General features: G+C 40.9%; 1 protein-coding gene across 2 annotated transcripts in view; it reads left to right on the forward strand.

The window, feature by feature from the left end:
• The window catches only part of BACE2 (beta-secretase 2), a 55096-nt gene that overhangs the window by 16137 nt on the left and 14442 nt on the right, over positions 1 to 24517 (forward strand). Inside the window, exons 2-8 of one of the 2 annotated variants that reach the window (XM_054809154.1) lie at positions 6363 to 6451; positions 13134 to 13350; positions 14928 to 15056; positions 16286 to 16420; positions 19336 to 19437; positions 22927 to 23076; positions 24263 to 24431. In XM_054809154.1, coding sequence (XP_054665129.1) covers positions 6363 to 6451; positions 13134 to 13350; positions 14928 to 15056; positions 16286 to 16420; positions 19336 to 19437; positions 22927 to 23076; positions 24263 to 24431 — 991 coding nt within the window. The remainder of the gene's footprint in view (positions 1 to 6362; positions 6452 to 13133; positions 13351 to 14927; positions 15057 to 16285; positions 16421 to 19335; positions 19438 to 22926; positions 23077 to 24262; positions 24432 to 24517) is intronic. The other variant, XM_054809165.1, reaches the window with a different exon arrangement.

The raw sequence follows: 24517 nt of genomic DNA on the forward strand, positions 1-24517 counted from the left end.
TCCATCCTTGGAGACACTAAAAAGCCATCTGGGCATGGTCCTGGGCAGCTGGCTGTAGGTGGCCCTGCATGAGCAGGGGGTTGGACCAGGTGACCTCCAGAGGTCCTTTCCAACCTCAGCCATTCTGTGAAGTTCTGCAGAGCGATGAGGACTGGGCTGCTCCAGCCCAGGGACTGCTTACAAGCAATGAAAAATGGAAGAGTCCCGTCCCTGCCCCAGTGTTCAGGGGCAGGTGCCCGTCTGTCGTACAGAACGACAAACTTAACCCTTTCTGGTTTCAGCCTTACCTGTTCAGCAAAATATGTATTATTCTGCAAGCAGAAATGTGTCATCGTGGAGGCTTTTTTGGTTTATGTCTAACTTTGCAGGCCTCTACATCTAGAAACACTTCCAAAGATTCCTCTAACTCATTGTTTAATTAGGTTTTATTTCTGTATCTTAACAGGAACAGATGAAGAATCTAAATGAAAGCCTAGTCTTCTGAATTTGTTTATTAGAAAGTAGGCTGTAAATGCTAATTCCACATAACACAGAAAAAAGCTTAGGGTATCTCTGTGCTTAAAAGGCCGCTCTATATTGTAACATTATTAATTTGTAGAAACAAATTGCTGAAATAACCTGACTGACAGCCTGTGCCAATAATAACACGTAATAACTGTGGGCAAACACAGCGTATAGCTGCTAGTGTGTTTTCGTTTTCGCATGATGGTTGTAAGCAATTCTTGCCAGATGGGCTGATAATGTAATTAGGAATTGTTGTGTTAAACGAGGCAGTATTTAAATTGGCAACTAATTTTCCTATCTATTAACCAGCTTGAAAAAGAAGAACGATTACCCAAATGATTTCTAGCTGCTAATCCCTAACAAGAAATGTAGCACTACTTTGCACCTTTTTTTAAAGCACTGTCTAGCAAATTATTTTCTGTAGGTTTTATTATATGTCGGACGAAGTAAGAAAGAGGGAGTTAAGAGATGTTACAAGTTCGGGGGTTGTTAGATGGGGTGGACTTCTACTAAGCCAGTACATCGTGATGTGTGGTAACAGCCGGTAATGGGATGCTTCCTATTTATAGTCTCTACACGTGGACAAAAAAACATTTTTACTTTGTGATAGTTCACTGTGTGGCATACTCCATCAAGCAGAGTAGGACTATAAGCCCTATTTTAAGTGTGTGCGTGGGAGAAATCATGAAAGCACAGCAGGACAAGATTTTGAACGGCATATGAATGTTACTAGTGTGGAATGGTCGCTGTCTTTATTGGGGACGGGAGAGAAGGGAAAGGAAAGGGGTGCCCTTGGGTCAAGTTAAAATCCTGGAGAAGGCATGATTGCTTAGTGTTTTCATCATGAACTCCTACGGAGCCAGCTTCTTTGGTCTGCTGGCTTGTGCGGTGGAAACTATCAGTTGCCTGTCATTAAGACTTTGAACCCCAGAGTAAATATAAGTAAATGTAAGCTGAATGAGATTGATTATTATATTTATGGCTCTGTCTGTGCAAATCTTATCCTTCCCCCTGCTCCATGCTTCAGCTGAAGCAGGAGTGAAGAGTCAAATACATTTTTGCAGTTTGGTTACTTCTGTCCAGTGGTGAAACTTTATTGCTTGGCCTAAAAGGATCAGACCTGTTAACTTGAAAAAAAACCAAACCAAACCAAAACAAAACCACAAAAAAAAACCCCTGCAGTGGATTTTTCCATGGGCCAATATTTTAATGGGGATGAAGATTATCACTAGCTTGGTGATACCCAGGGAATCACATCAAAAGCAACAGCGCGACAGGGTTGCATGCAAGCCCTAGGATTCCACACCTGGAGAAGGCTGTGCATGCTAAATCATGCAGAGCGCTGCTTCAAAGAAATGCATTGTGCACTTGTAGCCCGTGGGATTTGTTTTGTCTGTTTTTCTGAAAGTTACCAAAAATCTCAAACTAAAACAGGAAAGAGAAACTTAGACCAAGTCTGAGTAGGGTGTAGATGTAGAGGCAACATCTGCCCCTGCTAGAGGATACTAGCAACCTCTGCGCAACAAAAACTGTCACGTTGTATCGCTCTTCCTTGAAAACGTGAACTAAGTCACTTTCTGAATGCATGGTGGGATAACTGCAAATTGCTGTTCACCAGGCAGTTAAATGAGGCATAGATAATGCCTAGTGTTGATGACGTCGTATTGACGCCACTTGCTGTAATAAATAGGGCAGATGCCTGAACCACAGGCAGATGAAGCTTTGCTGAATGAAAAAAAGATGACAGATCAATAGGCAATTTTTTTTCTGATATCAAAATACACCAATATTCAGCAATGGAAAGCTTAAAAATATTAAGGACATAGCGGTAAGTTAAATTATTGAAGGAGGATAGCATACAGTAAGTGCTATTTATTGTTGGCGCTAAATCAAGCACTGGAAAGTTTGAGGGATCCTTGAAGTATCGATAATGTGTTTGACTTCCAGTTGAAATAAATCATTATGACTGGGTTTTTTTTCAGTGTCTCTACCCCTTCAGAGTGGAAAATGTATAAAATGGATGGCCTAAGGAGGCTTCTGCTTTCAATGCTCATGACTTTCAGTAAACAGGTTTGGATTTGTTTCTTTTTACAAGCACAACTTAATGACATATAGAAAGGATGTCAGATTTCATCTGTAAGTTTGTCACAGCAAAGGTGGATGTTACTGTCTTGCTTACTCTATAGCTAGGGATCTTTATGAACCTTTTATTAATAATAATGCTACTTCCAGCAAAATAATCTCCACATATGATATGAGGTGCAGATTTTATGTCCCACAGCTGTTGTAAAGGTGATCTTCGGGGGGGGGGGGGGGGGGGGCGGGACGACACCAACAGCCTTTTGCATTTGCTGTCTGCTTTCTGCTATATAGGTCTGAAAGTGAACTCGGATATCAGAATTTAAAAAAAAACCAAGGCTTTCCTTCTGTGCCTCCAAAAGTGAACGGAAAGTAGTCTTTCATTGTTTTTAATGCTGGGCACGTGATCAGTCAGCAGTCCTTGGGCAGTTTTTCCTTCATCACCTCATTTGGCTGTCTCTCTGACCTTGGTTTTGGCTGAATCTCTGACAACATAGGCTGATCGTTAAATAATCAGCTGTCAGTGACACAAGTGATTCACCTGAGGTGACTGTAATAAACCTAAGGAACCTGCTCCACCTGCCCCCAAGAGCTCTGATTCACCATCGTTGGGGCTTCGCGAGGAAGCAGCTGGAGAGGACGCTACCACCGCTGTTGGCTCTGCCTTGGCATCAGGGTCTTCTGTCCCTGTGGCAGAAAGGTAAAGGCACAGAGGTATGACCGCTCTCCAGCTGTCACAGCGCGTAGCTCAGTGAATCAAATTGAGGTGCCGTGGATTTCGTAAGCTGGGCGGCGAGATGCAGCGGCTGGGGAGTGAGCGCACAGTGCATTTGACTTCAGTTTTTGGGAGAGGGCAGGGCTGACCTCTGGAGATGGGGCAGGGTGGGCAGCCCTGGACCATAGCTCCTTCGGTTGCCACCCTGTGACTCACCAGAGTTTGTCTGAAGCTCCCCCAGCAGCACCGTTAAACTGGCAGCAGGCAGTATGGAATAAAGTAGGCTCCAGTGGTGACAACATGAAAAGTGGTTCTTAATGAGATGTGAAGGCACTAAAGAAAATTCAGATCCAAAGGGTAGCCAGGAGAGAAGGAGAACTCAGTAAGTTATACCCACCCCGAAATGAGCTGCTAATCACTGGCGCTATTGTGAGGACTACAATAAATCAGTGTCTGCCCTGGCCGCCTGCATCTCATTATGCACAAACATGCGGATAGAGAATGTCAGCCTCAATAGCGATCTGTCATGTGAATGCTGCTGTGTCCGAGTGGGCTGGCACTTGCATGGTTAGCCGGCTTTGTATTTTCTTTTTTTTTTTTCTTTTTTTTTTGGTGGGCGATATCTATTTTCTTTTGGAAATGTTGATTTGCTCTGTACTGTGGGTAGTAAATTTGCCCTTTTCTTTAGTGACTTGTGAATTCTGTGATGATAACATTGTATTTAAGATGTGGGGGTAAAATATCCTTCATATATGTCATATTTAGTGATTGGGGTTTGTTTGGGGTTTTTTGTTGTTAGGGTGGGTTTTTTTTTTTCCCAAGTCCTCCTCTGTGTACGGTGTCATGCATATTACTGAAGCTAGGGCAACACCTACGTGTATTTATGCAGCTGATCTGTAGTGCCGATTACTCAAGCATCACAGACTGCCTCAGAAAGGCTAATTAATTTAAGCCCTGTAGCACCCCTTTGAGGCAACTTTTGTTAGTCCTGATAGATGCACACATTGTAGCTGCTCTTTGTTATTTATTTTTAATATGATTTTTATCCCAGAGAGGGAGAAAAATGAATAGTTCTTACTCTGTTACGTAGTTGACAAAATGTTAGGCTTTTGATACCAGTGATACCAAGTATGTAGCAAAATTTGGATTTTATTGCAAGTCGTGCCTCAGAGTTTCCTATTTACTTTTAAAGCCTCAGCTCCTGGATCCAGGTGAACTTACAGATGTCCTTTTGTTTTTAAACATCTGTGTCTAGTTCATGTAGTTGCACAATAATTTTTAATGTATTGTCCTCGCCTAATCTAAAATCTCGGATGCACAGAGGCAGGTAAATAACTTGACTAAGGTTGTGAGTTCGTTTCTTGTTAGTCTTAAAATTTTTGCATAATTAGGACTGGGAATACAAATAACAGAGCATGCGTGCAGCTCAAAAGAGAGTCCCATGGATTACTAGTTGGTTTCGTGTTCATGTTTTAATTTCAGAGGTCCTCAGTCTCATACTACATTAACTAGGTAAAACAGGGGCAACCATCTCCTCCCTCCCCCTTCATGTGCAAACCAAAGATGTTTTTGCACATTTACTCACACTTTTTTTTGTCTGTGCTTGGTCTTAAACCTATTAAAGAAGGATTCAGCATGTCTTCTCCAAATGCTTTATGCTCCTTTGTCTTTTCTCTCCTTTCTGAGCTCGGCCGTTTCTCCACTTCCTTTGTCAATACTAAACTCATTTCCGCTATCATTCTCTCTTGCCCTTCCCACATCCACTTTCAGTGCTAGATCTCTAGCTACCTCACATCTTAAGGAGTGATGAGGACTACCAAAGTGGCTGCTTCAAGCTAGAGTCAAACCATGGGCAACCCAGTCCTGATGTCTCACTACCTCCTACAGGAATCTTAATTCCTTAATATTTGGGGAGCAGGTGTCCTCTACTGCCTAGGGCATAATTTCACAATCATTTTAGGCCAATCAGAGACCACACTGTCACCAAAAGAGGCAATCGCCCTTCTCCAGTATCTGCTCTACCATCTCTTTTCAAGTAGCTGTCTGATGTGGCAGATGGCTAATTTTTTTTTTTTTTTTTGGTAACTGCAGGTGGGGAACCTGATCTGATTTGCAGCACAGCCCCATGGGTGCTACTGCTTATGCCAAGAAGCCATGGGAACCATCCAGCCAAGAGCAGGGAAAAAGTGTGACCACTGCTTTTGGTAGTAGTACCGTCTCTGACTGACTTAAATTATCATTTAATGACACCTGTAGTTTCAAAGTCTTGCTGAAAGAGATGATCCTGTATCTGGCTGCTTGCTCCTGTGCTGTTACCTCCTGATTTGTGCTAGCACGAGCTGTCGGGCAGCTGTGGTGAACCATCCTGCTCACCTGAGCCAAATGGGGAAAGGAGGCGTCTCGTTTTGTCCGTGTGGTTTTGTTGGGCAATTTTTGGCCTAAATCATCCTCCCAGTTAACCAAACAAGTGGTCCACTATTAGGCCACCTTTCAATCCATGCTTTTCACAGTGTTTATAAATCTGCCATCCTCCTGTTTAAAGGTGGTGAAAGCTGTGGTAGGCTGCTGCTGCTTGGGACGAACTGGGCAATGTTCCTGTGCTCTCCAAGCCACGAGGCAGCTTCGTGCTTCTGCTTATTTCTGCTCAGACTTGTGCTCAGCCCCTACCTAGAAACCTCATAAGCTCTAAGGCAAACAGTGCTTTAAACAGTACACAATTCAGCCTCTGTCCTGGACGAGCCAGGTTGCTGAGACACATGGGTTGGGCCAAAAAGAAATTTCAGATGGTCGTGAATTCATCTGCTGTTCGAATGCGGGCTTGGCGGGTTTTCCCTCTTCCAGGAACATGACTATTTAAAAGGACTTCAGCATGATCAGCTGTTTTGAAGGGGCTACAGCAGTATATCTTTCCCAAAAGTGACACTTCATGGTTTTTTTTTCAGGGCAACTTTCATCATCATTTTAAAACTGGAGGTAGTTCAGAGAAAAACTTTAATGATTTTTTTGTTTGTTTGTTTGTTTAGTTGGATATGAAAACCACCTCTCCTTTCTTCTGTTTCGGCAGTTAAATATTCTGGTTGACACTGGGAGCAGTAATTTTGCTGTAGCAGGTGTGCCTGATCCTGATGTCACCTCCTACTTCAATACCAAGCTGTAAGTACCTGTTCTGCACGCTGTGATGGGTTAGGATGTCTTTTAGATACTGACTCCTCCACGTGAAAGAGAATGATCAGGCAGTTTGTGGGGCTCCTGTGACATCCCATAAGAGTGGGGTGTTTGTTGCCTGAATGGGGAGATTGGCCTTGCGTGATGCAAAGTCCTGCCTGACACCATGAACGGTCCCACTGATGGCAGCGCAACTGAGCTCTGAGCGCAGCGCTGATTAGAGCTAGAGAAAAGGGAAGAAGATTACAGCATAAAAATCGTTTGCAAAATCACACCAATTGCGGCCAATTTTTCATCTGACTAGTCTTGGAAGGAATTAAAAGTTTAAATAATACTTTCCCTTTGTTTAAAAACAAAAATTAAAATCCAGTACTTGTATCTGTTACTTGACATTTCATCCAAAACCAAAATTAGTTAGTCAAAAGCTGATTTGTTGTTTAGTTTGGCCAAGGACCTCGATCAGTTAGTGATCTGGACAGTCCCTGCTGTCATAAGATATGACTTGGTGGTTTTGCTGCTTGTTATGCACTAACTTTGCTGTATTTAGTATGAGCTGACAATAGTCACAGCCAAGAACAGCTCTGTTTGTCTGAATCACTCTTGCTCCTTCCTTCCTTTCTGCCCTTCTCTAGTTTCAATTATTTCAGGTAAACTTCTCCAAAACACAAGTGTCTATCATTAGCTGAAGCATATGGATAAAAATACTTAGGGAACTGGGAGGCTGGAGAATATCACCATTCTCATTACCTCTTTATGTAATTTATGTATTTTAACATGGAGTTTTGCACTTTTTTTTCCAATAAGATGCACTGGTAATGGAGGGAGAGCTGGTATTTCCATGCTGCTTACTAGAATAGCCTTACCTCCTGTCACATATTCGGGTGTTAATGGAGATATTTCACATCTCACTCTGATATGACACAGGTCTGGAAAGTCCAGAATTTGCACTTGAAAGCCATTTCTGCGCTACTGCAGAGTTTTATATGCCAGCTGTCCCCTTCCGTAGACAGTGGCTGGAGGAAACTTAATTGCAAGGAATTAAAAGCACAAACATTCCTTCTCACTTTTCTCTTAAGTGATTTTATTTTGTCTGGAAGGGCAAGGCCTCTCTCATAAGAACCATAAACCGTTAGAAACAGCAACAAGAGCAGAGATTGTGTGTTGAGAGAGGCTGTGAAATCACTTGAAGGTTACAGTCTCTTATCAGTGTTCTCAGTGTACACTGTGTTTTGAGAACTTTGATATAAAGTTAATAATGAAACCTTGAAATTTAGGCCCGGAAGAGTCAAGAGTGCTTTGTAAAATGTTTCAAACTCAAGTCATTACAGTCCAGAGCAATTGCAGTAGCAATTTCTGGTTTGGGTTGGATTGATGGAGTACTGCAATGTGCTCAGAATAAAGTACAACCATTAGCATGCTTGAACCTGGCTACACGATGCTTCTTTCATTTAAAATAGTTTGAACACAATAAATGTCATCTGGGAGGGATCCTGGCCCCACTGAAATCAGTTAGACGTTTCAAAAATGTTGTTTGCAAGAAACCTCTGTAAGTCACTTAGCCCTGCTTCATTTGGGAAATGTACTGTCACCAGATCAGGTCAGCCATGGCTGAGTCCAGCCAAGTCCTGCAAACCTCTGAGGATGGAGAATCCATGCTCTCTCTGAGCAGAGTGTTTCAGTGCTGCACCACACTCTCCTGTGGAGGAAATATTTCCTAATGTCCAACCTGGACCTCGCAAAGTGTTGCCCCTAGTGTTATTGTCTGGCACTGCAGAGAAAGGTTTGGCTGTGTCATCTTTGTAACTGTCTTTCAAGTTGTTGTAACCTGCTGTGAGATCTCTTGAAAAACTGAAGCCTAGCTCCTCTCAGCTTCTCATCACAGGTCCTGTGTTCATGGACCCTGACCTATCTGGTAGCCCTCTGCCAGTCCCTCTCTCTTTCTCCAGATCCCTGTTGAACTGGGTTCCCACAGCTGGCCACAGTCTGTTCCAGGTGTGGTCTCACCAGTGCTGACCAGGTGGTGAGAGTGTCTTCTTTGGTGGCCCTCCAAATGTGGCCTGGTGTGGAGTTTCCTGCATGCACAGGGTGAATATGGTGTTGGCTGTCATTCAGCCTGGTGTCCACCATCACCCCAAGCCCCTTGGAGTCCTTTTCAGTTGCTTCCCAGTCTGTCCTGATGCATGGAGTTGTTTCCTCTCAGCTACAAAACTTTGTGCTTCTCCTTGTTGAATGCCATGAGGTTTCTGTTGGCCCAATCCTTCTATTTTACGAGGTTCCTTTGGATTAAAGCTCTGCCATTCAGCATGTCAACTACTCCCCTTAAATGTAGTGTCCTGTGCAAATCTGCTGAGGGTGCAGTCTGTCCATTGTGTAGGTTCTTGATGAAGGTGTTGAACAATTTTTCCTCTGCTTGCAACCCCTGGGGCACTATGCTTCTCACAAGCCTGACATCAAGCCAATGGTCGCTGCCGTTTGGGCCCAGCGGCCTAGCGCATCTTTAATCCACGCAGTGGTCTGTTCAGCCCCATATCCTTAGCTTCCAAATGGGAATGCCATGAGAGATGGCGTCAAAAGCCTGACTGAAGTCAAGATGTGCTACAGCCACTGTGCTCTCCTCATCTGCATGGCCAGTCATCTTCTTGTAGAAGGCAATGAGGTTGGTCAGGTATGATATGCCTGTGAAATTCCTCGGTGAGTGTCCGTGATTACCTTCTTGTCCTTCATGTGCTTGGGAACAGATTCCAGGAGGTTGTTCTCTGAGACTTTTCCTGACTTGAGGTGAAGCCCAGTGGCCTATGGGTCCTTGGGCCTTGCTGCTCATCTCTTTTTGAGACTTGCCTTATGATAGCCTTTTCCCAGTGGGCGGGTTACCTTCCCTGGTTGTCATGATTTTGCATAGATGGTACACAGGGGCCTTGATATCACATCTGCTGGATCTGTACAATTACCTAAGAGTGACCTTTATCCATGTGTAAAGGAGACAAATGACCTATGGGCACTTTTCTTCCACGCTATGTGGAACACTTCAAAATTAGATAAAGAGGTTTTCTCTCCTCTGGTAATCATTCCTGCAGTTTTTCCCTATATTGTCATGAAGTGCTTCCATATCAAAGTCATAAACTGCAAATTGAAGACGAGGAGAAAGAAGGATCAGTAATTTGTTAAGTTAACGGGACTGAGTTATAGATGTGTGCTTATTAGAATATTAATATTGTGTTGGAGAAAGAGAGTGATGGGTCTGAATTTCCCGATTGTCACACTCTTAGTTTAATTTTATTCAAATGATCAAAATCTGAAATTAAATGCATGATTGTTTTTTGACTAAAATTGAGAAGGGTGCATAGGAAAGGCATTATCTTTGTTTCAAAGGACCCAGAGGGCATGTTGTTCAGGAAGAGCCCTTCTTGAGCAATTTTAGAACTAGCTTGTTAAATGTTGCTGTGTGTCATACAATCCGTGTCATCTAATTCTATTGTTTAATTATGTGGTTCTTTCTGTACAAAACGAATAGAACTGTTATCATGCACTCTTTCATGACTTGGGCTTTTGAGTGGCTCTGACAAAACTTTGCTGTGAAAAGTTCTGAGTCTGCTGTGGTGATCATGCTGTATAAGTTACCATGATGTATAAGGTTTTGGGAAATGGCCTAATGTGTCCAGAACAGAAAAGAAATCACAGTGTTTTTCTCATGCTGTTCAAAATAATACGTAGTTTTTGTTGAGTATGCTACTTGTGATAAAAGAACTACTTAAACATGTGTATAAAGGGATTTTTTATACTTGAAACTAAATTATCAGTGATGGCTCTGTAGCGGTATGTGAGAGACAGACATATTCAGGGCTGTCAGTATTCAGTTTTATTTCAGTGTGAGTACTACTGCCTCACCATCTGAAGTTTCAAGAGTTGATCATTTCAAGAGATAGGGAGGTAAGAAATATATGGCCAATAAATTGAGGTAATACAGTAAGTTATATACCAGCAAGCAAAAGTAAGCTAGTGCTTCGCAGTATGATCCTGCAAGTTTGGTTGTGTGTGCTGTACAGTTTATGGTTTGAGGGAATTTCTAAACTTGTTCCATAACCCCTGCAAATTAGATTGGACTACTTAGTTAAAAATCAATAATTTATGTTGTGGAATAGTCTTTAGACAACTAGGTTGGTTGTTGGGTTTTCATGTTTGCTTTATCTTAAAGTCATTGGCCCTGAATCACTTAACCTTGTGCTATCCATCTTCACTGGAGAAGGGATCAAAACTTCTGCTTAGATTTTTTTGGTCTGTTGCTGTTTTCTGTCCCTTCTTTGCCATTGCTGTTCATAGAGACATTGGTTTGGTGCTTAGGAAAAAGTGAATGGGTAAGTAGGAAAATCTGAAGTCTTGATTTGTTGCAGAGTGGCAAGTGAGCTGGGAGACCATGGGATTAAGAAGGAATTGTGTGTGTTTGGTGAGGTTGGTGTTTAATTAAGCAGGGCTTTCTGTGCAGTGGATTTGCTGTTACCGTGTTGAGCATAATATTTTGTCAATGCTTTGTTCGGTGCCGTAGGCTGGTAATGGGGAGTAACTCTGCACGAGAAAATGAACCCGTTGCTAGTTTTCTAAGCTGAGGTTTGAGGACCACATTGCTGTTGGCTGCTTTGGAGAGAAGACTAACCAGAAAGGAAAGGGAGAAGGGAGTAGTGCCACTATAACATTATAATCTAGGAGGCCTTCTTCCTTACCTCTAGCAAAGATACATTCTGTCCTGCCAGAAAAGTTGAATTTCTTATTTTTCTCATCATAGCCACAACAGCTTGTTTGGAATTTTGTTTGCTGTGTGTTTGTTTAAAACACTCAGCCCATGAATTAGAACAAGTCTCTAGTTTTCACCTTTAAAGAAGTTTTCTTCCTTTGGATCAGTGAGGTGGAAAAACACGGGCTGATTACATTCAAGAAGATGGAGCAGGAAGTGGTTTTGCAGAACAGAATATAATTTACTGCCACAAGGATCATGTGAGATCCCTTCCCACACTGGGTATTTTGCTCCTTGAAAGAAATAAGGCCTTTTCTTCAATACCACAATTTTGCGCTTTACAAATGAGATGAGTATCCTCACACCCATTTCTACAGGTGGGGTAGCTGAGGCACAGAGGGTGAGGAAGTGACTTGTCCTGCCTTTCCACAGGAAAGTTCACCAGCAGTGCTGGGAAATGAACACAGTCTTTCTGTGTCCTCATCCGCAGCTCAGTCCATCAGGCTGCTGCTGCTTATGGAGGAAGAGCTATGTGCTGCTGCCGTTGCTAGTCATGCAGAGTCTGTATTTGCAGATTCGCTTCGCTTTATTCTCCCAGCACTCACTTTTCTCTCTGATTTCAGATGTTTCCTCTTCTGTTGCACAGCCAGACACTTTCCTATGTGAAGAGCCCTGTATTTTCCCTTCCTTTTCCTGCCCTCCCCCAGCTTCTCTTATGTCGCTAATTATTCAGACTCTATTTTGATTTATAAAATGTACTGCCAGTATCACAGTGGTGCTCTGAAGACCCTGCCTGAGCAGAGATATCCCTTTGTCTAAGTGTCATACAAATGCAAAACTACGTGGAAAGGTAAAACGGCAGTAGCAGTAACCAGATACAGGTAGTAACGGTATCTCTGGAATTCATGATTTTGAAATAGAATCTGTGGGGTCTATTACCTCATTTATTTCTGCTCTCTTGGATGTTACAAGCTACTGGGCTGTGAAGGCCCATGAGAGGTTAGGTGTTGGGAGTATCAAGAGCTGCTTAGGGTTAGAGCCTGGCCTCTTATTGCTCCCCACTTTCCCTTAGCTAGGAACAGGATCAGTTGCATGGTCCGTACGGCCAAATTGTCCCTCAAGATAGAGTTTTGTACCTCTTCAGTGCTGATGAAGTTGGATGATGATTACTATGTTTATACGATAGGATTTTAAAATGAAACATCTATTGATGTTTTTTCTCATGTTTTTGTTAAGCCTTCTAAACGAGATTCTTTCCCTTTCTTTGCTTGCTGTACTTAACTGCTCCTTTGCCTTTGCTGCCTTGGTCTAGAAGGAACTCCTTCCTTTCCTCCTCCAAGTCAGTGAATCATTTGTTAATAATATCCAAATCTACTTACTTCCTGATAGATGGACCAAACTGCAGATTTAGAAAACCTGTGTCTTATTGCTGATACTCACAATAATATTCCAATTTACCAAAAATGGATTTTTAATTTTTTTAATAATATTGATGAGGTATTAGTCTACAGCTATTTAGTTAGCCTGGCATTTCAATTTTAGATTTGAATTCAGAAGCTTTTCATTTCCTAGCACCACTTAATACATTCTGTCTCCAGCTAAAGAGTATTGCTGCTGTTGTGATAGACCAGTCTGAGTCGGGAACATACTGCACTGGATAGCATAATACCTTAGATTTAAAAAAAAAAACCACAACATATTGTGAAGATGTGAGTGTCTGATGGCTTCAGGATGAAAACAGGGCCCCAAGACTTTTTTAACTTTTTTTTTTTTTTTTTTTTTACTGCTTTTATAGTCCATCTCCCTTCTTCTGTGAGTATGTGTGATTGACTTTGCAGACTTCACTTTTGTTTCCTCTCTGGGAAAAATTAAGATTGAATATATTGTGTTGTCTTGCATTGTAAATGAACAGGTCATGCATAAGCGTACCTTTTCCTTTTAAAGGTCAAGTACATACAAATCTCAAGGGATTGATGTCACAGTTAAGTACAGTCAAGGAAGCTGGACTGGAGTGCTGGGTACAGATGTCATTACTATCCCAAAAGGAATCTATGGCAGCTACTTCATCAACATTGCTACCATTCTTGAATCAGAGAATTTCTTCTTACCAGGAGTTAAATGGCATGGGATTCTTGGTCTTGCCTACGACGCCTTAGCCAAGGTAAGTCACCCTTTCACCAGCTATTAAAATAAAGAGGGCAGATGATGTGTCAGCATTAGGCTCCACCCTTCCACCCACTCTAAAGGATCCTATGGATCCTTTGTGTTTGTTAAATTCCAGAAAGAATAAACTGGGTCATGATGGTACCACAGTCCAATAAGATCATGTAGGCTTTTCTAGTGATGAAGACTCTGATTTTAGGTTCTCTGGAACAAATAAGCTTTAACGGAGTTTGTAGTACTAGAGGATGGGAGTAAAGGCTTCTGGCATGCTTGTGGAGGGCATTTATGAAGGTTGTGATGATCTCCCTCAAGACTTGTCAATGGACTGATGGACTTACTTGGCAAAGCCCTTTGCAGTTCATTTTAAGACATTCTCCATTCATAAAGTAAAATTTGAGATGAAGGGCATATATGGATAATTTCAGAACAAATATTAGCTACAGCATTTTCATGAACATATAACCAAGCACATCCTGTTCTTATGGAAGTAGGAAATTCAAGTAGAAGTTTAAATTAAAACCTAAAAAGTATAGTCTAAAATTTGTAACCTTATAATCTAAAACTGAAAACATGATTGGAATAGTACATAGTCATAGTTTTCAACCTACACATAACTGTCTGAGAAATTCACAAACTGAGATATATCCCGTTAGAACAAATGATTCAATACTGCCTGCTGACTCTGGAATTAAAATGCTTTATTCAAGAGTTGTATGATCATTGTATTGACTCCTGCTGTACTTGCTGTCATATACTGTCAACAGACAGAGAAGAGCTGCTTCTCAAACTCTGGTTTGGGTGAATAGTGTATTCAGGGCATTTATTTTTCCCTTCTTCCAAAGGCTTAAGTGTTGTTGGCTTCTGCGAGTGCTGTGTGCTTTGTGTAGTAAGGGCACTTGGCACCTCGCTAGCTAGCCAGGGTCCCTGCCTGTCATGAGATGTACCGGCACGGAAATCTGAATTACAATGAAATTGCAGTGCTCTAATAATGGCAAAGACAAGCATGACATGCAGTGTAGGAAAGAACCTGTTGGCCAGTAATCAGTTGAAGTGAGTGTGCTTGGATATGAAGTTCTTTAAAAGAAAGAAAAGGAAATAAGGGCCACTGAATTCAAAGTTCATTAGAATTAAACTATGTTTAAAACCTGAAAATCCTCCCTTTAAAATTGTGCCTTTTAACTGTGGAAGGGTGGGAAGGGCAAGTTACATTTGACTGTTCGAATAACCCAAAGCCTTTTTTGAACAGAACGCATCAGTGAGAGTTTCTGCCTGAAACTGAAACTAGTATTTGAGTTTGAAAACTGCAATTGAAAAATACTCTCGTGCTTTAGGGATTTCTGTGACAGTGGTCAAGAATAAAAATGTCTTTAAAAACAAGAGAAACAGAAAAATGACAGTTGTTGGGTTTTTAATGACTTATTATATCTAGAATTTTCATCACCTGGTTGTCAGAAATTCAATTTACTTGTGAAAAGTAGTCTTGTTTGAATGATTGGCTCATTTCTGCAAAGAAACTTTTTAATTAATCCTTCTGCAATTCTTTTGTTTTTTGTTTTATTTTTCAACACCTTCAAGCCTTCCAGTTCTGTGGAGACGTTCTTTGACTCTCTTGTGAGGCAGGCAAAGATCCCCAACATTTTCTCCTTGCAGATGTGTGGTGCTGGACTGCCTGTTTCTGGAAGTGGTACCAACGGAGGTAGTCTTGTGGGTATCTGTCAATCTAAGAGGGAAGATGTATCTTTGTTAATCTCTCTCCCTCTTTTCTACGACTATCCTACTTCTTCCAAATTTAGTGTTTAAATATATGAAATGTTTTATATTTTTTTTAAGGAAAAGTTAAGCACTTAGGCAAAACTCAAGTGTCTATTTATTTTCATTCTCCATTCTTTTTTTTTTTCTCTCTCAAGTTTGAGTAAACATCTGCATTTCAAGTTTAATTTTAATAAAGAAAAACATAAATGTTGTGTGTTTCCTGAGGGCAGATTCTGCTACCTTTCCTAAACTGAGTAGTCCCTTACTCAGCTGCTAAGCTTGTTCAATCTCATCAAAATGCTACAGTATTTTTTTTTTGACATGATGTGAAAAGGGGGAGAGGAATCAAGGCTCTTGTCTTTTTTTGTAGCAACATATCAAAGAAAAAAAATCTGAAGACCAGATCTTCTGTTTGTTGTTACTCTGGAAAGTCTTTCCATCAGTTTTAGTGGGACCGAAAACTGGCCATAATTTATCTGGAATCAGGAGCTGGAATGACTGTTCCCGAATTATGCTGAAATAAGCATACCAGCACAGGGGTTGATCACAAATAGTTATTTTGCTGTGAGTTCACATACTGTAAATGTTAACACACTTGAGATAGATGAAGCCCAAGAGAGAACTCGCTGTGTTAGTTCAGTTCAAAGTCTAATGGTCAAGTATGCTCCCAGTCAGCTTCAACGTAAGTTTTGATGGAAACTAATAGTGATAGCAATGGTAGGATGGTCATATTCCATTTTGGATGTTTGTAGGAAAAATGAAGTGGTCTTGAACAGTTAAGGCTCTTCTGATCTGATAAAGTGAATTTGTGATGTGCAAGTTTAATATTCTGTCCCATTTTTATACATTGCCTAGAATAAAGCACTCAGAATCCTGGTTCGATTTTAAACAGTGGAGCTTTCATAAGAGAATCAGTGTGAGCTTGTAGATGAAGATGCTGGTAATTTGGCCCAATATGGGAATTCTTGTTGACTGAAGCACGATCTGCTTAATGTCTAGATGTTTCATACAGCTTTACTATTGACAGAGATCTTGTCAATAAAATCCTTACAAACGGTGCTAAATTAAAATTTTGTTGCTCTGTGTATCACAATTAAATATTCCCCCTTTTTCCTGTACTTGCCCCCAAACTAAACATCCGTGATTTTAAAGCATGTGAATTCTTTTTGCTTTTCCCTCAGGTTCTGGGTGGAATTGAACCAAGTCTGTACAAGGGTGATATTTGGTACACACCTATCAAAGAAGAGTGGTATTACCAGGTTGAAATCCTCAAACTGGAGGTTGGAGGACAGAACCTCGAATTGGACTGCAGAGAGGTATTTGCGATAATGTGTTTCTGTCTATATAAAATGCAAGTTTGGTTAAGGAACGCACTTAATTGATCAGTTTTGTCTATACCAGCAGATCTGTATTGCAGTTTCCTCTGAGAATTAAGGCTGCATGGTAACTTTGAAAAAAGATGAACAAGCCATGTGAAACGTGGTGTGTTATACAGTAAAATCAAACCAAAGGGGTTTAAGACAATTCTGGTCAAAAAAAGAAAAGGGAATATTTTGGATTGACCCCTGCGGAGATGTCTAAGCATGTAATTCATGATGGCAGTGGGCAGGTGTCATCCTGGGAAGCTTCCCAATGTATCTCATCCTATGCCTCTTTTTTTTTTTCTTTTTTTCCTTCATTTTTGTAATCCACTTTTGCTTGCTTCAGCCTTCCCAGTTATGATTCCTGATGCATATGTTTTCTGTTTTTATTAGGAATAATGCTCTGCTATCTCTGGATCAGTCTAACGAGACTGTGTTGTTGCCATTTTTATTTCAAAGGTGTTTCTTTTATTTTCTGGAGGATATGTATGTATGTGCGTGCTTCATTTGTTTCTTACTGTAGCTTGTTGCTGTTCATGTTTTCATTTTAGTTTTATAATTTTCATGTCCTGTTTTCATTAGACATCTTAATTTTATCTTATGTTTGTTCTCTTAGTTGGAAATCATTGGGACATACGTGATAAATCTAAAGTTTTTATCGTTTCTATAAATTAAGTTAAATTTATGTTAAAATTCTTACACGTGCACAAATACTATATTTCTGTACAAAATATGGAAATCATATTGCCATATAAAATGTTTAAAATTAGTGATATCATCTTTCAGCTCAATAAGCAACAGAGGATCTATTTTAAATGTCTGTCTCTGTTACATTGTTAGGAAGGCAAAACTGCTGCTCCTCTAACATAAGGGTTTGTGTTGCTTTTTTCTCCTTGCCTTAAAAAACGATCAGCGTGTTTTTGAAGAGGAGCCCTTGCACTAATGGTTTAATACGTGCTGTTTCCAGAAAACAACTCACTTAAAAACCTAGCAGTGTTACAGAAGTTTCCTGTTATTGCCGCTCTTTTCTGAGCCAGGATTTGCTTTTACGTTATATGTACTAGCACAGGAGGCTGGTCACCAGGACAGAAGGCATCATTCCTTTCTTGATCAAAGCAGATCTTCCCGCAAAAATTAGGGCTAGTATGATTAAAGTTTGGCTAGTTAGGGGCTTGCAGAGGATGCATAATTCACCACATAGTACAATGAACTACGTGCCCTCTCTCCTCTTAGTTGTTTTCTAGGAAATGGAACATTTTTTGTAACGGTCACCAGAGACTTGCAAGGGAAAAGCGGTCCCCCGCTGCAGTGCCGGGAATCTGCCCGGCGTGACGCTGCGGCTGTGGCCTTGAGCCTGGCAGAGCAGGGCTGAGCGCAGTACCGAGCTGCTGGCAGCGCACGGGCTGCGCTGCTAAAGGTCAGCCGGGAGGACCAAGAAAGCAAGAAGTTACTGCACACTGAAAGTACACTCTACGCAGCATGAAAATCCAGGTGCTTGGTCCCTGGCCGAGCGATCCTGCTGCTCCAGGCATTTTGCATGGGTTTATGTTAGTGGTTGACCCTTTCGGCTGTGCCTCCTACCTACTTTTTTTCCAAGGGTGGCTCTCCAGGATGCTGGCAATTGCGTATTTGTGGTACAGATCTGTTAAAATGGACTCCACAATGCCTTGAGAGTTCTTTCCACTCTTTGGAAGTATTTCTGAGTGTGTAATAAATAGTTTCCTGTTTGCTTTTCTTTCAGCTCTGCTTGGCAGCCTATAGCAGCTCTTCTTTCAAAAAGAAAATAACTAAGAGTTACTTTTTTTACTTTTTGGTGGGTTTTATTATTCCATGTGACTTGATAACATCTAAGCCACTGTAGCTTAAATTTGCTTGCTGTTTGACCTCTTCCTAAAAAGCTTATGCTGTGTGTTTCCTCATGTCTTATGGGTATGTCATAAACATGTCACTGTTCAGTTATATTGATCCTGCTGCCTAAGGTGGTTACAAAAGTAGTTAATGCAAACAGCTGCCACTGCTACTTGCCTCTTTTTATTTTTTTTTTACAAGAAATCATAGTTTTTAGGGAGTTCATGAAAAAATATGTACCTTTTAAAATATTTATTCTTTGCTTACTGTGTCTGAAGTTTAATGAAATTCCTTAATCTGAGGGTTGAAGTTTTAATAACAAAGAGAAATGTTTGCTTAGTTTTTTTAGTGCAGATTTTGAGGCAGCAAGATTGAAATTTCAAGTTCCTTCGTACTTGTTTTTGTCTGTGTTTTAGTGGGTTTCAGCAGTCGGGAGAAAGGTGTGGCATTTGGCATTGCCGGTACCGAACATGGCATGTCATGAGGCCTAGTGTTCCCTGACTATTCTCAAGTTAGATATGCCAGCCATTGAGAGTAGGCTGCTGTATTGTGTTTCAACTGGAGCGAGTTGTTTCCATGATAGCGGAGACCTTGATTTAGGGCTTGGCCATAGGCGTAAGCTACATCAGCGTGCTTAGCGTCTGTCTGTACTGACCATGAGAGTGCTTTTGCCCAAGGCACGTGGGAGACAAAATGGATTAGCTCACACCTCTGAGAGGGGCCGGGCTTTACTTCTCTTTACTGCATGTCACCACAGCTGGCCAAACCGCCAAACCACTGTAATTTCTTGAGTGGTGCAGGTAAACTCACTCCTGTGTCTGGGCTGACCGTATCTTGCTTTTGCTCTCAGACTTCATTTGAATTCAAGCTATCAACTAGAGAGAGCTGCTGACAGGTATGACATGCAGGTTTGGGATGACAACTACCAAAAAAGAACAGCTTTGTCAGTGTTATGAAACAGTGACATCTGCATTACATTAACTACAGTGTGTAACTTCTCTCCTTTTTTTCCCTCTCCCTAGTATAATGCCGATAAAGCGATAGTAGACAGTGGAACCACGCTCCTCCGTCTGCCCCAGAAAGTCTTCAGTGCTGTTGTGCAAGCAATAGCTCGCACATCCCTGGTAAGCTAATGTTATTACATCTGCTTGAAATGTTAAATTCCTATTAAATGATCACATGATCTCGCAAAGGAGTGTCATCTTTGCTGTCTACTAAGTCATAGGGTTTTAACCTGAGGGGAGCAGTATCTTTCCTGGTCTACTCCTGCTAATAAGTGAGAAATGACTGATAGTCTTTGATGGAAACAGAAAAGGGAAAGGAAGAGGTGAAAATGGAAAGGGAGGAGGGAAAAGGGGGGGTCTAAGTACAGACAAGAAGTATGGAAATGCATCAGAAATAGTGCAGAGATGGAATATTTTGTTCTAAGCATTTCAGAAACATGGACATAATCGCTGTTGCTCTGACTCAAAGTATTAAGAGTGCAAAAATTAGTCCTTTCATTCAAAATGGAGCATTTATAAAGTAGAAGAACCTGCTACTGCAAGCAGTTCCTTTCCAAGTGTAATGCTTATTGTCGTATAGACTGGATGCCATTCACGAGGATTATTCATATCAATAAAGCTGCTTTTAACCTTCATTATTGAATTATTTATGTTTAAAAGTATCTTTCTTTGGAAATAAGAGTGGGCTTTAGAAGTAGGGCATAGGGTAGATTTCTCTGACTGTAGAGTAACTGAAGTAGCATTTTCTGGTTAATAAAAACTATTCATAAATTTTGGTTGAATACAATGAACAGCACCAAGAAAGTTAAAGATGAAGAATAAATCCCAGATATTTCAGTGTGAACAATTTTAATATTTTTGTCATAGATTCACAATCAGACAGCGGTAGTCGTTGCAAATCACAGGAAGTATAGTAACTGGACTATTGGGCGGCTACCCGAAAGACAGAGTGTTTGCCTGTATGCTGATAATTCAAGATTGAGATCCTTTTCCTACCTGATCAAGAGCTGAGATTTGGCATGAAGTGTTCTTCACTGCCTGCAGGCGTTCAGTATCTGAAATGAATGTACCAGTTTATCTTATGTAGCTCAGCTTCCCTGGTTGAAAACTTCTCTTTGCAAAGCACTTAAGTACCGACTGGAACAATTTCAGTCAATGGGGGTGGGATTGAATGAAGCTTACCCAAGAGCTCTTGAAATGGCACCTTGTGGATAGGCCATCCTCCTGTCAAGTGGGTCACAGCGGTCCACACTCCTCTCTGATGTTGGGCAGTAGATTTGAAGTAGGGCCTTTCACATGACAAGTAAAATAGTCGACCGATCAATAAAGTATTAGAGAGGAACCACTTACTCTGCTTAATGGGTTTTGTTCTTCCTATTAAAAATGCATAAACTAACTTTTCTCTTTTAGAGTGTCTTTTCAACCTCAAAGGCCTTGCTGCTGTACCTGTTTCCCTCCACACACATCAAAACTTACTTTTGCAGCTCTAAACAAAGGAGATAATTAAATAAGAAAATAGTTACAAGATATAAGGATCAGAATCCAGCTGTGTAGGAGCAATGCCAGGAAAAGGCATATTTTCAGCAATTGTACCATGGCATCGCAACTGTACTCAGCGCTCTGTACTTCTGGCACCACTGAAACATAAAATTATTTACTGTAGTCAGATATACTTCTCTGACCACAGGTGAACCAGGTTAACAAGTTCCTGCTCCTAGCAGCTTATTATGAGCTTCCCAGCAAGATGTTATTGCCCCCTCAGGTACGCTGGGATAACTGCATGTGAAGTGTTCCTTTATTCAGCTCCATTATAAGCCAAGGCTGTGAGCCTTATGCTCTTTATTTGGTGCAGATTGTTTTTTAAACCTTACTTATTTGGACTGAAGTCTTTCAGGAAGCAGCTGTAGACGCAGTTTGATGTTGGCAGGTCTGAAGGAGAGTGGTTTTGGCAGATGGGCAGAGATGAGCCGCAAAGGGGTAGCAACTACTACACCTCACTGAGCTAAAGTCAGAACAGCATGTCTATTCACAGCATTAATATAATGCTAAGTTAATAAGCTGAAGAAAGGAAGGCTCAAATAAACCTAAAATCTTTATTTTAATAACCTCTTAGGTATCATACAGCCAAATCCCTCCCCATGCATTTCTTCAGCGTACAGAAGTAAAGCAAAGCAATGCAGTGTAATAAGCAGTCTTTCTGGGAAGTGAAAGTAGGCACTTAAAATAGAGCACTTCATAGACTTGGTCTGTCCAGTCTGGGTGCTATCTTGCATTTCTTCTCAGATCACAAGCTCTGCCTTCCAAGAGAAAATGGAAAGAGAGGAGAACTATATTTTTCAGCAGGTCTGGCCTGGGACTTGCTGTGAGGGGCAGAGTGTTCTGTCCCGTGCCAAGAGATGTAGTTAGCATGAAGGGGGGTTAAGGGTAAAAGCCGTCTGTTTGTGACGGTAAGTCCCATTGTGCGTCTACATGAGTGTACGCTTGTTGGCCCAAGAACAGAGGTGAGCGCCTGGAAGTATTAAGTCTCTAATACTGTGCAGCCTTAACACATATTTCATTGGCAGGTGTGTGTGGGGGGGTGGGGTGGTGAATAATTGTCGCCTGTAAAATGCCAGATAACTAATGTATGAGCTGATGTTTACAAAGTAATCAATCTGTACAAATGAAGGGAGTAGAGAAGCTGGATTCCATCTTTCTTCTTCACCCAAATGGGAGGCTTTGGCTGTGCAGCGTCAGAACAAGATGCTGCCTTGGATGTTGCTTCACGTGGGAATAAGAACCACTGCAAAATAATACACTGAAATAAGGAAGTTTTCCTCTGATCTGGCAGCAGATCAGCTTTGTGTGCTTCAGGAAGCATGAACATTAGACATGTTTGTCTTAGGCAAACAAGCTCTGTAGGGGTTTGCTTTTTGCTTTGTTAGTGCCATGGATATATTAAGTACTGCTAATCAACCTTATTTCAAAAGCGTGTCAAGTCATATTGGTAGTGAGTGGCAGGGCAGCAAAAGAGACAGAGGGACACGTTTCTTCCCATTGACTGTAGCAGACCTTGATTCCCTTAGATGCTAGGAGACTTTGGCTTAGCTGTTGGCTTCAAAATCCTAAAGTTGAGTAAGAAGCTGTAGGTATGTAAGGAAGGGAGATGACTCCATTGCATAATCATGTAGTTTGTATTTTGGTTCATGTTTTTTAAAAAATGTCTGCTGCTTCAAAATGTTGACGTTTGGTCAGAGCTGTTCAGAGAAGAGGTAGGTAGGTAGTAAAAGCCTGTTGATACTTTGCCTCTTTGCAGCAGTGATTGCTCAGGGAGGTCATACATGTTCATTGCAGAAGTGGAAGTAATGAGACACAGATGGGGAGGGAAGGGAGAGCTAAACTTGCTTTTGCCTCTTCTCCCTTCTTCCAAGCCATAATGGGTTATGACACATCTCAATTTGTGTGTTGGGTTTTTGCTTTGATCCTTAAAGAAAAAGCTTTGTCAGATTTGTGTTCATGCTTGAATTTCTCCATGGGAATGGAAGAAGTATCAAATAGTGACGGTGATCATTTACAAAATTCTATCAAAATGTACGCAGTCTGTATGTATCACTTTTTTTTTTTTAATAGATACAAGAATTCTCTTCTGGTTTCTGGACTGGTTCACAGCTTGCATGCTGGGATAAAACTGAAAGACCCTGGTCTATATTTCCCAAACTCTCCATTTACCTGAGGGATGAAAACTCCAGTAGGTCGTTTCGGATCTCTATCCTACCACAGGTCTCAGCCTTCTTTGTTTATTCAGTTACGCATTTATTTTTACTATTGTAAAGCACATGCTTTTAAAAAATAGGAGCTATTTTTAGCAGTAATAGAGAACTGGCTTATTTCATGCAAGGGAAATCTTTTAAAATGAAATTTTAAAAATCAAATGTTATGTGGGGAAAATAACAAACTTGTCAAACCTAAAACCAAAAAAGAAAAACAGTTTCCCTGTGAGTGCAGTCCATGTAGTTGGGAATGTGGGTTTTTTTTTCAAATTGTCAGGAAAAATAGGCAAGTTTTTGTTTTGTTTCCATGAGTTTTAGCCATACTAGATGTCAATACAGAATGTCTCTGCTCATTTTGATCTTCTCATTTTGAGAAGGAAATTGATTTGTTTTTCGTGGCATTCTGAGTTGGAGCACTTCTTCTGAATGTGGTAGTCTTGGCAATGAGCCTACATGATCTCTTCACCAGTTTCTGTAACTTCGTTGGTTTATCTTTTATTAATATTCCATCCCAGCTTTTAGAATATGATGTGCCACTTTTATTTTTCTTCTCTGGCTTTCCCTCCCAGTATAGGTTGCAATACAGGTTAGTATCCTCAAACATTACTAATACAGCCTTTTACCTCAGGGGATGGTCAGGAGCAAAGGGGAGAATGAACCTATTAAGTACATTTTAACTTGAAATAAAGTAAAGCCTTATGATAAGCTTTTTCTGTATTGATCATGTAGCTTGGCAATCTTTCATCCTCCCTGAGGAGACAAGGGGTGAAATGTGATTTGAATTTATGAATCTAGAGCCTCGAAGCTGACACTGAATTCACTCTGAATCAATTCCATCCTGAGAATTTTTTAAATAATAAAATTATTCTCTAATTTGAGTTCATATGCCAAGTTCTTTCTCAGCTGTCCTTCTCTTAGGGAAAATACAATAAAAAGTGGCTGTCATGAATTTGCTGTTGACCTTCACATAGTGACTGACTGTTCAAATTTAAGCGTAGAATCCAAGAGCTTTACCTCTTACCTGCATGTAAGCTTTGGCTAGTTTTAAATCATGTACAGAAATCTCTTTGCTGCTATTCGTTCTCTATTTCCAGTGGAGTTTGAGTGCTTGAATGTAAAAATCAAAAGGTCTGAACTTCTAAGTACTGTGTGATGTTGCTTCTTACACTCCGGCTTTTTTGTTATTGTTTTAATAGCTTTATATTCAACCCATCCTTGGAATAGGAGAGAATTTACAGTGCTACCGATTTGGCATCTCTTCCTCCACAAATGCTCTCGTTATTGGTGCTACAGTCATGGAAGGCTTCTACGTAATATTTGATAGAGCCCAGAGGAGAGTGGGCTTTGCAGTGAGTCCATGTGCAGGTAAGAGAAATATTGTTCAGGGCTTGGTGAGTGAGGAAACACCTGCTCTCTCAGAGAAACACCTTTGCCTCTTATCTGATGGGGAA

This window comes from Grus americana, chromosome 1 (assembly GCF_028858705.1).
Source record: "Grus americana isolate bGruAme1 chromosome 1, bGruAme1.mat, whole genome shotgun sequence".
Taxonomy (NCBI): domain Eukaryota; kingdom Metazoa; phylum Chordata; class Aves; order Gruiformes; family Gruidae; genus Grus; species Grus americana.